At 38.9% G+C, this 18,066-nt stretch overlaps 1 protein-coding gene across 5 annotated transcripts; it reads left to right on the top strand.

Annotated features, from left to right (window-relative positions):
• The first annotated feature begins 5,055 nt into the window (after window positions 1–5,055).
• On the top strand, window positions 5,056–11,124 carry LOC131987285 (putative fibroblast growth factor 1). 5 transcript variants are annotated; one of them, XM_059352487.1, is made up of 4 exons: window positions 5,056–5,185; window positions 6,105–6,376; window positions 7,335–7,438; window positions 8,252–11,124. In XM_059352487.1, the coding sequence occupies exons 2-4, from the start codon at window positions 6,208–6,210 to the stop codon at window positions 8,435–8,437; spliced, it is 459 nt and encodes a 152-aa protein (XP_059208470.1). In that variant the 5' UTR covers window positions 5,056–5,185; window positions 6,105–6,207; the 3' UTR covers window positions 8,438–11,124. The 5 variants fall into 5 exon arrangements, with proteins under 5 accessions (XP_059208470.1, XP_059208467.1, XP_059208471.1 ...); XM_059352484.1 differs by having other exon boundaries at window positions 5,089–5,189; window positions 6,160–6,376; XM_059352488.1 differs by having other exon boundaries at window positions 5,091–5,185; window positions 6,160–6,376.
• The last annotated feature ends 6,942 nt before the right edge of the window (window positions 11,125–18,066 follow it).

The raw sequence follows: 18,066 nt of genomic DNA, 5'->3' as shown, positions 1-18,066 counted from the left end.
TTTATTTCTACTTCACTACATTTATAGGCAAATGTTGTACTTCTTACTCTACTAGATTTAATCAGCTTCAGTTACTTTTCACGTTTAAGATTTAACATAAAAAAACACGATCAATTTAAAGTGACTTTTTTTATTTTATTAAATCTTATAACAGTATATTAAGTAGTTAAATGAGCCCCTTCTTTACAAAATTAAAACACTGCTTACATAAAAGCATCAATACAAATAATGTAATAATATATTTAGAATATATAAAACAACCTGAGTGAGTCCATTCTGCATAACAAGTACTTTTACTTTTGGTATTTTAAGTACAATTTGATGCTGATACTGTTGTACTTTTACCTCAGTAAGTTTTTAATGCAGGACTTTTTACTTGTAGTGGAGTGATTTCACAGTGTGGTATTAGTACTTTTACTTAACTAAGAGATCTGAATAATTCTTCCACCCCTGCATGTCAATTATGTTTTTTCCCCCACTGAAATATAAAGAGCAACTTCGGAAAGAAAAAAGTTACTTATATCTCAAGTATCATTTTACAGAATACAACAAAAAGCTGAAAGACAGAACAAATCAAATAAAACAATAAGCAGTAAAGCAAATCTATCACAACACAGTGTATCACCCCTCTTCTCAGTTCAACATGGTTTATTCCAATTGAGATAACTGCAGCAAAGTCTTTTTATAACTCTCTGTGGAATGAGTGACTCCTGTCACATACACATGTTGTGCAGAGCGAAACAGTGTCATAAGGAGAGTGGACTCCACATGCGGGCATGCTAGCACTTTCAATATAATTTTTTTTACAAGGTGATACAACATCATCGTTGTGTATCAAGTGTCTGTGTATAAAGCATACTTTAATTATAATTATTATTATTATTATTTCACCTTAATAATGAGGGGGTGTCTCACAGCTCCATAACAATGGTAAAATAACAATGTTTTCATGCATTTTCCAACTAAAGTGCCAAAGGAATTTTACACTTTTCAGTTTTTCACCATAACTTGTGTTAAGGTTACTACAAAAAGCATCCAAACAGATCATTGTATACTGATAGTTGACCTATTCTGCCATCTCCTGGTACATAGAGGTAAAGCAGCTATTTAAAAAAAATAATTTTAAAAAAGGCCTAAGAAGTTCAGTGCTGAACAGGTGAGGGAAAAGTAGGTCATGCTCTCCACTTTTTCTCTGTTTCACTGCACATTCTCTACATAGTCTTACGTCTCTTACCACTTAACAGTCTGAGTGGTTGGAAAATGTAAATTTGCTGTATGGAATGAATTATAGAGACACGAGGTTGAAGTATCCATTAAAAGAAGACAGAGGCGAGGCCAACACGGTGAATAATTCACCCGGCCTGCACACCACTGATGCTTATTGTCGTGCTAGTGCGAGACAGACAGAAAGCGTGCAAAAATAGATAGTAAGATTAATGCATCCAGGAAAGACATTTTCACCATTTTGAGAAATGTCTACACCCCAAAGTACCAATCTAAATATACATTTTCCAGCTGAGTGCGTTCATCTTGAAAGTTATCACAATCTAGATGGCAGGGTTTGGGGAAAATGCTTTTGGTGTGTCCTGCATAATTATGAATTCTAAACCACTGCCATCATTTATCTTCCATAAAGTGAGTCTGTGATCACAGTATTAGGTTTGTCTTCTCGTTCTTCGTACACCAATACTGCTATCTCTTTGGCTTTTTCTTGTCAGGATGTGTTTAGGTGTGAGTCTTAAGGCAATCCTGTATCTTTGTTTACAGACAGAAACTTTCTGGAAAGAGTGCTCATTCCTGTTGGGGCCACAGATACAAAACTGTAATCTGAGTGGCAGAGTGACACTTAGAAGATAGAAAATCGAGCTATGGAAAAAAGAAAGGTTTACTTGTTGCATATTAATTGGTTGCAAAAAAGATGATAACTTTATCTTGGTTCAACCCACTGCCACTTACCCTGCATCAGTGGAGAAACAGGTTAATAAAAGTGTACTCAACGGAAAAAAGTTACAGCATAACACATTGTAAAGAAAGGCATGTTCTTCAACCAGTAGGCCCCTGTCTTTACATATTTAGACTGATAACGTGAAAATGTGAGTTTACTGTGAATTTGGCTCAAATTTGGATGTATTTATTTATTAGGAGACTCCTCTCTGTGTAGATGAACATAATGCCATTTTGTGAAGAAAAAAAAGAAAAATGAGAGGAGGAAAAAGAAAATTCATTATCCAGTCGAAATGATGAGAATAAAGTTAAAATACAATGTTGAGAAAAAAGTTGAAATGTAGAGAATAAAGTCAATTCTTTAGGCGTGTTTGCAATGAGTACTTTTTGGAAAATGGCTGTTTTGGCTACGCCCACTAGTAAGTTCCCCTCGGCCTCTGTTCCCATACAGGTACTTATATCGGCTAACGAATGCGACACTTACGTGACTATTCAGCGACAATTTTGACCGTGATGCAAGTCCAAACAGTCGGCGGCCTTTCTTATCCCTTTGACCATTATCTTCTCTTGGTTTTCTCTTGGTTTCTTGTTCTCGATTCTCTTGTCTCAGTCTGTTCTGTTTATCTTTTTTTAAAATGGCGCTGTTATGTTGTGGTCGTGTCGAGTTCTTAACACGTCATATCCCGCCTCAACTGTATCCAATCAGCGTTGGACTAGTAGCGGCTCAGAAAGAACCGCTGAAGTTGGGCGGATCCTCTCTACCAAGCCACACCCATAGCGGCTTCTTCTCTGGCTCTGTAAGGAGGCCATCACACGTTTCTTTCCTCTCTCCCTCCCCTATTTTTCCTGCTTCGCTCCTTTTTTGTCCCGTCTTGTCTTCTGTGTTATACTTTGGAAGACTCTCTCTACACTGCTCTCCACACTAAAAAATCATGGATTTGATCAACTGGTTTCCCAAGGCAATTGACACCATTTTCTCGACGAGAAGCCTGGGTTCGGGGGAGCCCACCTGCCCTGCCGGGAAATTTGCAGCTGGCTACACGATGGACACATGGGAGCGGTGGCGTGTCGTGTGCCTGGCGGTTCTTTCTGTGGAGGATATTGAAGATCTCTATCTATTCGGAACCTTGATAACAGGTCTTTTGTTGATTGGATTAGGCATTGGCAATGGTGACAGCTTTCCAAAGCCCCATAAGGCTGCCTGTGATGATTGATGCGATGGGCAGAGCTGTCAGCACTCAGACTGTGGAAAGACTCATTGAAAAACTGACGGCCCTGGAAAATCGACTGGATCGATCAGGAGACCAGTATGGACAATATGGACAAGCTGGGTAGCAGGAAATTGCATGATGCCACTTTCGCCTAAGCCCAAATTCCAATCTAATCTGGCAACCCTTATCTACCCCTAAACAGCCCTGGCTCAAGGCTGTTCTGGATAAATTCTCCTGGATGAGCACTGCAGCGAGACTCTACTTCCCCTGCCCCCCCTCAACCTCCCACAGACACCTGTTGACTGTCTGCTGCTGTCCGGGGCCTAGTAAGGTTGTCTCCATAGCAACCGTTATGTTATCGATTTTTGTCATTCCAGCGAGCTGAGATGGGGACTGGTTAGGTACTGGGCAAAGGCAGGTCTCAGGCTTGAGAAACACAGATATGCATACAACCTACACACCTATACAACCTAATGGAAACGTGCCTTTTGAGTTCAGCAAAGTAGACTGCGAGCTACAACCTGATTTTCCTCAATATGTCTAATATATGTCTAAAAAAAATCACATAAATTACATAAAAGCTGATTTTCCCAAAACAATAGTTGTAGTAACCTGTTACCAAGAATATCCCATTAATGTGTAGGGGGATTTTAGTCCTACTACACCCTTAAATATTATGTTTATTAATCGTTTTACGACATTGATGAAAATCAGTTTGTAGCTTGCAGTAACTGTTCGGATAGATGTTTGTTTCTCTAAAACAATGTTCCTCTGATGACGTACTGACACAGGAACAGAGAATCTGTGAACATCTTTCCAACTTTACAGAACTCAAAAAGTTGACTTTATTCATAATTTTCTCCTAAATGGCTCTAATCCTCTTCCATATTTAATCAAACACCATTGTCCCCTTCCATGTCATGCCTCTTACAGCTGTACCTGCATTTATGTATTGAGGACATTTACCGTATGTGAGATATTTTTGGGATACTTTTGATGACGACATGTTTGCAGGAATGTGAACCAAGTCCTGTTGACCTGCAGTAATGTGACCTCTGCACAGTCACCCTTATGCTGAGCGTCTCAGCAGCAGGGACAGCAGAGATCCTGGCATTATGTAAGATTAAGTCTGGAAACTGAAGTCATCCTCTATGTGTCTTTTATAAATGTTTATATTGTGTTGCTCACCAGTGTCTCCAGGAGGACACCGCTTTAAGAATGTATCAGCACTCAGTCAGACAGACAGCAGAGCTCATTTCCAGGCTCTGGCTGGATCCCATGGCCTGGACACTTGCGTCACTTCGTCTCAGTCTCTCTCTCTCTCTCTCTCTCTCTCTCTCTCCCTCTCAGTCTCTATTCCAATGCAGTAATTTTAGTCCTGACGTTGGCCTGTTAAAATGAGTCCTCTGACGTTGCTGGAAGGGTGGTGAGTTGAGGAGGGGGGAGATGGGGTACAAATACAGACATACTTAGGCCCCGACACTTCTCTGCTGGAGGAAAGAGGAAGAAAGTTTGGCACAAATCTGAGTCAAAAAACGAGGAAAAGAGGAGGACATGCTGGCTCACCAGGGGCACTGTCACATGACGCTCTCACAGGTAGGTGACTGACTCACTACATAAGAGGGGCCTTGTTGTATTTGTGGGAATCTAATTGGCTAGTTTACCTCTGCGGATGCACCAACAACAGATGTTGATCTTTAATGAGAGGAAGTTGATCTGATCCTACTTTTTTTTAAAAGAAGCTGACCTGGCTTCTGTGTGACGTTGGGCATGTTAAAGATGAAGTATCCTTTTAATGACACATGCATGAATCAACAATGTTTTGGGTAAAGTGAAGCAATCTTCCCCGAACTCAAACATGCACAGGTTCACTCTCTCCTCCCACACGTCTGCACTGGGTCAGCGTTTGGACTTTTGACATCATTCCCAGAAGCAGCTTCGTCCGAAGGTCCCTGTGGACGCAAACTACCCTCTCATATCCCGTAACGCTACATTTTTCTCCGGGGTCCTGTTCTTAGGAAAGACTGCGAGTGGGTAGGCCTTACATTCCTCTTGTGGCTTTGCACTGCTGTGTCTTTCGCTTTCCTTCTCCCTCTCACATTCCAGATGTGGGCTATAGCCTGGCTCTATTGCACCTCTGTCTACTAATGATAACATCGAGACATACAGTTGTACAGTAGCACTGCTGCTTCCTACTACTTTTCCATTTGACGAGACAGACTTCATGACAGCCACTGCTGCTCTGAGATCTCTACCCTTCAGGAGGTTGAGATTACATTGACATTGTGGCTTTAAAATTGGCTTGATTGCTTTTTGGATAAGCTTTTGAGGGAGCAGACGGTCCAAGACAGACGGACAGAGAGACAGGGCTGGCTGCATTCTTGTTCCTCGAGCGGAGAGATTTAAATCGTTTGGCTTCTGGACATTTGTTTGACTAGCCGACTGAATGCAGGGTGTTAATATGAATGTCTTTCAACAGCTTGAGGGAAAGTGGTTCTCGTGTTCCACTTGTGGATTGTAACTGTTGCTTATCTTTGATAGACTCGCAGACTCTTGCAACATTTCCAGCAGGAAGTAAAACCATTACCGCGAGTCTTCTCTGCCCTTCGCTGCGTCCACGTGTTGTTTATTTTGTTGTTGGGTCTTGCACTGATTTCAGGTGAATGTTACATCATTGCCATCTGGAAATTATTTTCACAACGGAAGAACCGAAGTGATGTTCAGCCTGAAAACAAGTTGGATCACGTGGAGCCTCTGCCTGGCCTCTGTCCAGATCTGATTCCCTGGCTTGCTTCATCACTTTATAAAAAAAGCAAAAGAGAGCCTTAAAAGGTTGAAGGAGAGGAACGGAGAGACAGAGTGAGAGTGATTGAGGGAGGCGAGCGTTTCCTGTAATCGCATCATGAAGGCGGCGTTGTCCTCCTCTTCCTGTTTTCTCTCATGTCTCAGACACAGTCCAGGTGACACAAGCAGTGAACGACGTGGATCTTCTCTGTCGTTGCAGACACAGGGACACCACTCTGCTTCGTCACAGCCACAAAGTCTGTGCAGGATGTCCGAAGGAGACGTTACAGTGCTGCCGTTCGCTCCTGCGTCTCTGGACCTGTCCAGACAGGATCACCGGACTCTGACTAGACTGTACAGCCAGAACGGAGGATACCACCTGAGGATTTTAACAGATGGAACTGTGAGTGGCGGCAGACAGGACAACGACCCATTTGGTGAGGAAGGATTTTTTATTTCTTACCTTCTTTTTGATGTGTGTTTGGTTGTTGTGTCACAGAAGCAGCAACAAACTAAAAGAGATGGAGGAAAAGTCTTTATTATAAGAAATATGAAAATAAAACTGGTTAAATTCTGAAATGTATCTATGTGTATTATTTTTGACTTTCTGCACTAAATTTAAAGTCCTGATAATTTAAAGTTTTCATAGATGTCATTAAAATAAGATAAACACAACAGAGGAGGAAACATGACTGGACTTGTTAAATGGAAGAAGATTAAGCCTCATTAGTGTGGGATTTAAAGGGACAGTTCACCCCCAAATGAAAAGTATTTTTTACCTTAGATGTATTGCTTTTCTATCAGTCTAGATTTGTTTGGTGTGAGTTTCTATTTGTTTAAATATTTGCAACAGAAATGTATGTCTCCTCTTAAAATATCCATACAAACAACTTTTTTTCTAGTATAGTTACTAAATGAAACTGCGAACAACAAGGTCCGTGGATTATCTTGATTATCTTGCAGTCTAGTTCTGTTACATTAAAGACAAGGCAGATATGTCTACACATGATATCCTGAACAACTCATATCAAAACAAACTGAATGAATAAATAGCACTACAGGTAAGAGGAAACAGATGTCTTTTTGATTTCGGGGTGAACTGTCGCTTTAAGAAATACTTAAACTAACTGATAAAGTCTTTTTGAGTTAGGTATTTAATCGCAGCTCTTCTGGTAAATCTGCTCAGTGATTTTTAGGTCTGTAAACATAGGTACTTACCCTGTGTACACATTCAGATGACAGGGCCCGTGTTCCCTGAAAATGTGAGGTAAATATTTACTTTAGGAGAAAAAAAAAGATGGTTACATTGTGTTTAAGTACATTTATCTTCCACTTCATCCTTAGAGTGCAACAAACATGTGTTCTGTTGCACACTGTCATGTTTCTGTGTTGCAGACGTCCTGAGGCTGCAGGCTGTGAGCGTAGGAGTGGTGGTCATCAAGGGCGAGAGGACAGGAAGGTACCTGGCTATGAACAAAAATGGACGCCTCTACGGATCAGTGAGTTCTTACACCGAATTAAATTAAAGTAAACATAATTTTAAATGGGAAAATTTTGTGTTGCCATATGTTTTTCAGCTGAAAGGTTTGATTTGAGATGGAAGAGGATACAGGAAAAAACACGTATTATACAAAACAAAATTAAATATATAAATAATAATAAAAAGATATTCCCCATACTACCTTAATTTTATTTACTCTTATTTTTACTATTGATAAACATGTGTTATTTATTTTAAATAACATTTATTTATTTTTATTTTATTATTTATAATATCATCTGTTATTTATTTATTAATGTATTTATCATATTTTCTTTATTATCTTTTTGCCTTAAATTTCTTTATTTTATTTATTTTTTTCTCAAATGTAATACTACTACTTTCTCTTCTGTTTGAAGTAACTAATGCATGGGATAGCAATTTAATAAATAAGATGTTTTTCTTAAATAATATAATACTTGTCACTTATACTTATATAAGTTTGAAGTCTCAAATTCCAACAGTTTTGTAATATCCTCAGTAACTTTCCACAGCTGCGAAACACTGGAAAACCACAGTCCCAAGAGATTCTTTGGTATAAAATAAATCGCTGTGAGCAATAATTTATCATTGATGAGTAACACAAGCCATTAGGGAATTATAGATTTGTCATGAAGTTTTTTATTTTATAACGCAGCCTTCTCTTGTTCTGTTGCTGAGTGCGCATCCAGACAATTTAAAATGAATTTACAGGAAGAATGAGATGACTTGCAATAAAATAAACTTTCCTTTGCTCTTTTCTTTTCTCCCACTTTTCATGTTCTTGTCTCAGCAAGCACTGAACGATGAGTGTTACTTCCTGGAGAAGTATGAAGAAAACCACTACAACACATATTGCTCTCAGAAGTACAACTGGTACGTCGGGCTGAAGAGGAATGGCCAACCCAAAGCAGGACCAGACACCCACCAGGGTCAGAAGGCCATCTTTTTTCTGCCAAGACCTGCGGGCAACATGTAAAGTGAGACGGGACCAGGAACTGTAGACACGCTCACTGAAGTCTTTATGTGCACATTAATGGTGCAATTTTACGCCGGGGAAAGTATCTTGTTTAAAGGTCACTTAAAGTCAGTACAATAGGGCGGTGAAGCCTCGGGCAAACATATAATGCTGTTTTTACTGTTAGTTTAAGCTTTATAACCTAAATGTTTCTTCATTCCTCTTGTTTATGCAGGAAATATGTGATTCCAGTACTGTATTTGATCATCACAGGAGTATGAGCTGATATCTGAATACTTTCTGCTTATAAGCACAGACACAGCCTCTCTGTGCAGACAGAAAATGTGTGCAGTATCAGTGCATGTCAGCCTTGATAAATGGGTGTTCACTTTGAACCCCAGTATGAAATACCACTGCTGGAAGACAGCAACAGGCCGCTTTTACACAGAAATACTTTAACAATTGATCACGTCTGGCACAAAGGAAACCAACAAGGCAGTAAACATAAAAGGGCCGACCATCTGGCGTTGAATTCAAACTCGAGCAAACAAACTCTACAGTACTAATAATATGTTCCTGCAGTACCGGAGGCTGCGTTTCCAGGACCCTAGTTTTCGTGACAGCTAAGTTTTAGAGCTGTAGCAGTTTAGATTATGGGTCAGTAGATGTGTTTCCAATAAAGTGAGAATGAATTTTGAAGCGAAGTTTTAAAATGTCGCATTAAAGAAAATGTTAAGTGGTTAAGAGCAAATAAACAAAACTGCATAAACATACTTTGGCCAGGAGATGGCAGTGTAATGTGTTGCTGGAGGCTAATCTGTCAGTAAACAGTAGTAGAAGAAGAGATTGACCAAGAGAGAAAAACAACAACAATGGGACTTTGGCCACCCAAGAGAGAAAATGGAGAGTCTTTAGGAATTGGATTCAATTGGGCAACTTATAATTCTTCTTATCTTAACAACTTATAATAGTTCATGTCAGCTCGTCTTGACCGGCAGAGCAGAATCAGCTGATCAGTCATGCAGGTGAAAGTTTGTTACGTCAGAACTAAATCGTTTCCATCTCCAGTTTAGCCCATTATCTATTTTTTTAAATAGACGGAAACCACCTCAAGCAATCATTAAAACTTTTATGCACATTTTCGGAAGTTTTATCAAATTTTCCATGAAGCTTTTTCATGAGAATTTTCAAAATGCGCATAGAAATTTGTTGACGTAAACACGACTAGGGTTCAGGCTAGTTACTATGTCAACTGACAAAAATGGGCAGTGTCTAGTGGAAAAACTAGTGTCCTACAAATCTGCTTCTGAAACTACAGCCTTCAGTACTGCAGGAACAAGCTACTACAGAACAGGGAATGCAACATGCTCATATGATATCTTACGAAAACATATGCAAAGCAGTTCATAAGACAGTTCTGTATAACATTGTGAAACAGCAATCACCGTTTTAAACATGTGTTAATGTTTACAGTTATATAGCAGTAAACAACTTTTTACTATGCAAAAACATAGTGGAGTAATGGAGTCCTGACCAAAGACAGAAGTCACGCTCTGACCACGTGTGTTTCAATTCTTCTTTGTTCTTAGATAACATAAAACAACACATTTTTGTGGTAGCCAAGGTAGTTTATATGCTCTGAATTCCATGTACAGACACTTTGTGTTTAGGCAACAAAACTACTTCGTAAAAGTTTAGAAAACGAAACTGTTTTTTGTGTTAAGAACAACTACTTCTGTACATAACTAGTGGTGTTAACTTAAAATAACAACCTTGACTTTTCTTACACATGTGACATAAACACCGGCCTCTCCACCCCTCCCATTGACACTAAACGCTCTTTCTCTGTCTTTATACTGCGCTGCCTCATTTCCTGCTTTCCTTCCATCCCGTCATACTCACTATGACCACTAGAGGTCGTCGTCTAACAACACATGTCAATGTGGTTCGTAAGAAGCTGTGCCTTCTGGAGAACAATTACTATAACTATGAACAATGAGAACAGCCTGGGGGAATAATAGTAGTAATTGATGTATTTCTGTGCCAAAAAAAAACCCAATACGATAACACACTGTGTTAGAAAACACTTTAATATGTAATTATATTGTTTGTATGTGCCTAGTTGAGCTGACAGTCTAAAATGCAGATGTGAAAATCTTGTTTCAGTCATCAGTAAGGTTATTTTTGAGTTATATGTTCATGAAAAGCTGGAACCAAAGAGGAATTTAACATCTTTGTGACACCAAATGGTCAAGTGTGGCTTGTTTGAGGCGGAGACGGACCAAATATTGACCATTCTGTCCCGGACCATGCACAAAAGCCATAAAAAGTTTCTTTTCACGAAGCAAAATGGCTCAGCTTCACAGCCCGACAGATATTTCTGTAACCATATATCTTGTTTTTCCAGAAACACATGTTACTGTTACAATATACTAGGTTAAATTACTATTGTGAATATTTATTTATAAAGTTTAGTTGCTAATACAATTTAATTCTGCTGAACACTGCAATGGACATTTTTAAAATAATAATTTATACATAATAGCTGTAGCTAAAAAGGTAATATGTTCACCTTTTCACAAAGTAATACATATTGTATTAACTGTACTTAAATATATGAAATAAAGTCTGCATTATTATCCATAAAAATAATAAGTTTGACTTGCTGTAGCTATGAATATAGACATGTGAATAAAATTTTACAAGTGTACAAGCACATGTTGAAAGAAACATCCAGTGTCCAATACATCTGTTGCTAATAAGCCTGCCATATGTATTTGTGTGTGTGTGTGTGTGTGTGTGTGTGTGTGTGTGTGTGTGTGTGTGTGTCTTTGCATGAAAACATCTGTGTTTTTATTAACAAATTGCACTCTTACAGGTGTCTACCAGAGACACGTTCCTCACGACACAAACATTAGAAATGATGATGTTTGGCCACCAGATGGCAGCATCGCTTTAGGTTCAATGATGATTCGCTTGGGGCTTCAAACGTCTCGGTTTATTATTATTATTACACGTTTGGGTCCCGCTGAATCCCAGTAAAAATAAATCATGAATGAAAATAGGTAAATCTAAGAAACCACACAGTTGCTGCCCCAAAGCAGGTGTTTATGCAGCTGTAGGTTCTCTATGTGGGTTGTAATAGTTAATGGAGTAGTTTCAGCAAATCCTGCATCATTAAGAAAATGTCATGTGGATGAAAATATCTGAAAACTGAATTACCGCCAACATGGCTAATTATTTTAGGCAGGGGGGGAAAAACATGTGAAATTAATCTTTCAGAATCTCAGATTTATTTATTTATTTGTTCATTTTTTATTATTGTTTATTTTATTTTAATACTTGAGTGACACAAATTCTGAGTGCAAGCATATTTTTCTACTATAAATAAATATATAAATATACATATATATAAATGTAACTTTAACTTAATATCTTAACCCAGATAGCTTTACAAAGTCTTTTCTGAAATAAAATACAATAAAGCATTAATAAAACTATGATTTATATCAAATCTAAGAAACCACACCAAGAATATGACCAAACATTCAGTGCCAACTTCCTGTAGTTGACAGATTTACTAAAGCACTTAAAGTATTGGTGCAACTTTAAGGACTCTTTCTGTGAATATGTCAGCCAAGTTAATGTATCTAAAGCCCTTCAAGAAAACCCCATTTGTATTAGTTTCAGTGCAGATTTTCTCTCTTTTTTTCCAGTTAAAATGTAAAGTTGTGACAGATGATACCAGCCCAACGCAGAGAAAGACCTCCATTCACCCCGATCAAGTATTTTCACCACATTTTTGGAAGCAATGGCATTCTTCATCTAATCCACACTTAATGTGTAACGGCTGAAACGAAAAGATCCTGGAGGAAACACTGGAACGTGGTTTAAGATGTTTGGGAGGACTGGAGCTTATTTATTGCTCCAACCAGTTCCATATTATTGTGGGATTTAAACTGAGTAGGCAGGGAACATTACAGTAGGATTATTACTTTTCCAAGAGTGTGACAAATTACTATGTCAAATAGTTTTACATTTTCCAATTTAAGAAATTACTTTGTGATGACCCCTTGTAAATGTCAAATCAGAGCTGGATTATCCTCCTTTCCATCCCCTGATTTGTTTTAATAATAATATTTCATTGACTTGTCTGCTGAAGATCTTAAATTTACATTCTCAGTTGTCAGTGAAGTATCAGCATTACTTATTACTGGCCTGCAGCTGTGTCCACTAAAGTATTACAGTCTGTATATTCTGTTTATTTTCTTTATCTTGTTCTGTATATCATGTCTATTAAAAGGATTTGATTTCTGAGGAAAATATTACTTATTCTCCGTAATCCAATAATAATTTACTGTAAGGGGCCAATCAGTATAATGAATAATTTTGTTTTTGATACTTCTTCCAAGAAGCTAGTCAACTTGCATCATTCTGCACGGTAAATAGTTCGTGGAGTAGTTCGGTAGAAGAAAATAGTTCCTAAATGCTCACAACAAGGTCTGTGGATTCTCTTGAGTAGCCAGATCATCATTTCTAGGAAGAGATGATGCTCTTCAAATGCATATTTGGCTCTTGAAATAAGTACTATCCAGTTTAATTATACCATATGCAAGATTATAGACTACTGTACATATATACTGTATATATGATTTATGATACTGTATACGAGAGATATTTCCAACACTCAGCAGCACACAACAGAAGAATCTAGATTGATAAATAGCACTGCAGGAAAGAGGAAGAATTTGTATTTTTCTATTTATGGGTGAATTGTCCCTTTAAGTAAAAGGTCTTACAACTTCTCAAACACTTTATAATCAGCTTTTAATGCCATTCTGTAATACTACATTTTGTTTTCCTCTCTTTCTCTTCAATTATTACAAAACAACAACTTAAACTCATTGGAAGAAAAAGAAAATAACAAGATAAAAATGTAAACTTTCAATTTGAAAATCAACCAATGAGTGATAAAATTCAAAATGAGCCAATAAAGTTTTTTCTCCTCTTCTGTAAAAAATGGGCCACATGGCTGTTGGTGGACAAACTGACTACTGCCCAACCTGTGACCTCTCATTTACAGGACAGTCTCTCCTTCTTTCCACTGGGCCATCCTATGAAGCAGCAAACACACACACACACACACACACACACACACACACACACACACACACACAAACCTGGTTGGCCATTGGCCTGCAGGGCTGTGCAGGGCAGGAAGGGAATCATTCACTGTAAACTGAACAAGGACTGGCTTCCTCTGGGAGTCCCCTAGCCTGACAGCAGCCAAGATCCCTGCAACACAAACCACTCCAGCAAACACACACACGCACGCAGATGAACGCGTACACACCCTGGATCTGGGACACATTCTCTCATCTGTTACTCCTCTCTCTTTCCTCAATTTCGTCTTTCTTTACGCTCCCTTCCTGCACGTCTCTCAATTTCCAGCCTCCTTTAACCTCCATCTCTGTCTTATTGCTTTCTCCTCCTCAAGCATTCCACCTTTCTCTCTCTCTCTCTCTCTCTCTCTCTCTCTCTCTCTCTCTCTCTCTCTCTCCCTCTCTCTCTCTCTCTCTCTCTCTCTCTCTCTCTCTCTCTCTCTCTCTCTCTCTCTTTCTCTCTCTCTGTCTCTTCATTCCTTTCTGCTAGTATTCTGCTAGTATTCTTCTTTTTATTACCACCTTAGTAGTTATACACTTGTGTGTATATGTGTGTGTGTGTGTGTGTGTGTATATATATGTGTGTGTGTGTATATATATATATATGTGTGTGTGTGTGTATACCGCCTTACTAGTTATATTCGATGTAGAATATATATGTGTATATATATATATATATATATATATATATATATATATATGTCCATTTCTTTTCTATTTTTACTCCATTTTCTCTCTAATTCTTCTTTTTTTTCCCTTTATTTAGAAACGTTTCACTGGGGAACTCCAGTAACTTCAGAAAGATTTTGTACTATAAGACAAAAGCAGATTAGAACATCCTAATCATCATCTATGTTATCTGTCCCAACAAACAGGACAAAAAGATATACTGTGCATTGCTTCTTTAGGGAATTTAAATCCTATATTCAAATAAATATTCACCAATAGGAGATCCACTGGGCACAAAACCTAGTACTGACCTATATCTTTGTATAGAAAAAGTCTCTGAGCCCCTGTGGCTGCTCCACTCTGCCCCACTGCGCTCCTCCTCTGCTCCCATCCTGTTCTGGTGGCCTCATCATGAAAACAGAGATGCTTTGTCAACGTTACTGTATGCATGCTATTCCCTTCACCTTTCTCCTCCACACAAACACACACACATCGACAGGAAAGGATACAGGGGATGCATATCTGTCAGCTGATCCAACTGGAAATGCTGACACTGGTCTCCCCATCTGCTACTGCTCTCTGAGACAAGGGGGGAGGAAGGGAGAGAGAGAGAGAGAGAGAGAGAGAGAGAGAGAGAGAGAGAGAGAGAGAGAGTGGGAGAAAATAAGGGGGACATGGAGAGCGAGAGGGAGCACTTTGACAACCCAGAGAATTGCCCGGATGCTTGTGGTTGGCCCTACAGCAACTGTTTTCCTAATAGAAGATTTGTGCTGGATAGACACATTCTGTGGGGGCTCCAAACATGCAGCTTTCCCTCAGAGTGGGAGCCAGTGGCATTTGTCAACCAACAGGCCCTTTAGGATTACAGAGCACAGCGAAGGGAAAGTGACACAGTTGTTCCAGAGCTGATAGAAGAAGTAGAAGAAGTGGAGCTTAAAAAAAAGGAATCCAGTGAGATTTACACACGTCTCTTTGGTGTGCTACATATTTGACCTTCTTCACATGGCACTCATTTAGGTCGTCTCTCTGCTATTTCACGGTGGCATATGACCGGCTTGCAAGTATGTAAGCTGAGAGTCGCTGCACTGTTTTGGCGAAACAAAGCAAAACAAAACAATGAGCCAAAAACGACTCAAAGCTTGTTCCGCGCAACTTTTAGTCTCCAAATGTGCTTAAGGGTTGAGTTCATGAAAGCTGCCACGTTAGATGTTTTATCCACTTACTGACAGGCAGTAGTGTGCTTGTAACTGAAGTACAGAATATGCCAGTGGCGAGTTTCTTTTTTTTTCAGCCCTGAATGTTTTGATTAGAGTGTGGGCAGGCAGGGGCTGCAGAAGGTGGAGGATTAATGTAAAGGAGTCATCACATTCAAAGGTTAACTGATCAGCACCAACACCTACTCTCATGACTTCTATTGTGTAGGAAGGCTCAACATAGTTGACATTTACTGGAGACTAACAAGATATAATGTGTTAATGAATGAGCTGTGGAGAGGCACTGATAGGTGGACTGTTTCCTTCAGCTTTATGCTAAGCTATGCTAACTCCTGGCTCTAACTTTATATTTAACATCCAAACCAGGCAGCAACCTCTGGGTCTGAGCAGTGAGACAAACCAGGAAAAAAGCAAAAGCATTTCGACCAATTAATTTCAATACAAATTTTTAGGACAACACTATGGTCTCAATTGCTAGTAAAACATCTTCTTCATGACAATTTGATGTTAATAGTGTAAATAATGGCCCCATTTAGAAGAAAATAGAAGATAAAGAATCGTATGATTTGGGACGTGGCTACCTTTGATTGACAGGTCACTAACAAGGCGAGCCGTCATCAGAGAAGCAGAACAATGCGTATCCACGGCAAAGTTATATATATATAAATAACTTTGCCGTGGATACGTCCCAAATCATACGATCATATCATATATATATATATATATATATATATATAAAACGTTTAACGGTTTGGTCTTGTAACTTTGACCCTTTCACACTGTATTTTCACTTAATGACAGTTTATTAACATTTTGTTCATTAAAAATACCTTGTTCAGCGTTTGGTTGGACTAACAGACATTCCAAGGAGTCGTTGTTCATTTTTTTGTTTCAAAATGAACATCCCAGTTAATGCTCCAGTTAATGCTAACATTAATTAGCAGCAGCTTCTCTCAGACGGGTTGAGGTGTAGAGAGGCGTGTAGTCAGTATCGTCAGATCCCTCTCGCTCCTCCACAGTCCAAATGTGGTCTGCTCCCGTATCGGAAAACAAGATGGCTAAACAAGATGGTAAGTAAAAAAATTTTAACAACCTCTACTGATTGACTAAAGGCCACAGACTAAAACATGTTGCTCTGAGCAGTTTTTGCTAAAATTAACTAAATTTACTGTATTAGTGGCAGATTGCTCTCATTGGCCCTCATTTATCAAATGAGCGTAGAAACCAGCGCAGATCTGAATGTATATTTCGTCTTACGACAGGATTCACGTGTGATTTATCAAACAATCATATCTCGCCAATCACATCGTAAGAATGATCGGCTGTTGATAAATGTGGTGGCGTAATTTAAATAAATTATGTTTTAATGATAAATGATGTAGTCTAAACATGTTTTGCTTTGTCACCATTAAAAAACAAAACACTGCAGATCTCTCCAACTCAGACGTGTCGACTTCACGCTGACTTAAATTTGCGTACACGAGCTGAGAGCAGACGTGAGATCTGATCGTACCCTCCGCTCACGTTCAAATTGATAAATGCCGAGTAGAAATGATCTTATGCCCACTTTACACTCACTTTCTGTTGTACGCTCGTTTGATAAATGAGGGCCATTAAGCTTATCTTTTTCTCACTGTGGACAATGCATGAGAAGCATTCGGTGAGAAAACTAGATTATTCTCATGGAGCAGACCAGTTTTACTTCGATATATCAAGAAGTTTTGTGGGTTATGAAGATATGAGGAGGTAAAAAGTAAACATAAATGATAGCCTAGTACGCATAGGTGCTGTAGAAACCATGAATTTGAAAAATCTTCACTTAGGTGATAGGGTTGTATGGAAATAGGTGTAGCTTATGAAATATGTCCTATACATTTCCTAATACTAGGGATGAGTGAGTACACCATTATCTATGTCTGTACCTGTTTAAGCAGATAAGTGATCCGTAAACATACTTGGAAGAGGAGGGGTTTAATACAGAAGTGGGTGGGACCTAAACAGGAAGTTGGTTTATTTGAAGCCTGTAATTGAATTGAGTTGATTAGAAGTCTTTCTTCAAATCTTTGTTATTTAATAGAAAACTAGTTATAAAACAGCCTCTGAATTGAGCTTCAGAACAACATTTCTGATTATAACAGTAAGAGGACTGTTTACAGAACACAACTCCAGTCCAAATACTGACACACTATACTCCAATGATGCTCATACTCATATTAAAAAGTACATTATCTGTACTCGTTTCACCTGACTACTCTCAGCTGAACCCTGCTAAAAACTATGAGAGATGGAGTATAAAAGATGGGGTGATTGTTTCCCCTGTTGCACCTCCACTCAGTCCCACTTGTAGGCAAACACACACACATACACACACTATCTCATGCACACACATAATCTTCACCCCAGTGTCTCACACATTTTGAGTGTGACTCTCTAAATTACTGCTTTTGCTTCCGCAAATATGGGAGAATTGTCACCCATTGTTTTAGTTGAGTGGGCACACACACACACACACACACACACACACACACACACACACAGACACACACACACACCTTGTCAAGACCGGAAGCTGGCCTGTCTTCTCAGCTGTGATGTCTCACATACA

This window comes from Centropristis striata, chromosome 15, assembly GCF_030273125.1.
Source record: "Centropristis striata isolate RG_2023a ecotype Rhode Island chromosome 15, C.striata_1.0, whole genome shotgun sequence".
Classification (NCBI taxonomy): Eukaryota; Metazoa; Chordata; class Actinopteri; order Perciformes; family Serranidae; genus Centropristis; species Centropristis striata.
This window is presented reverse-complemented; position numbering and strand designations above follow the sequence as displayed.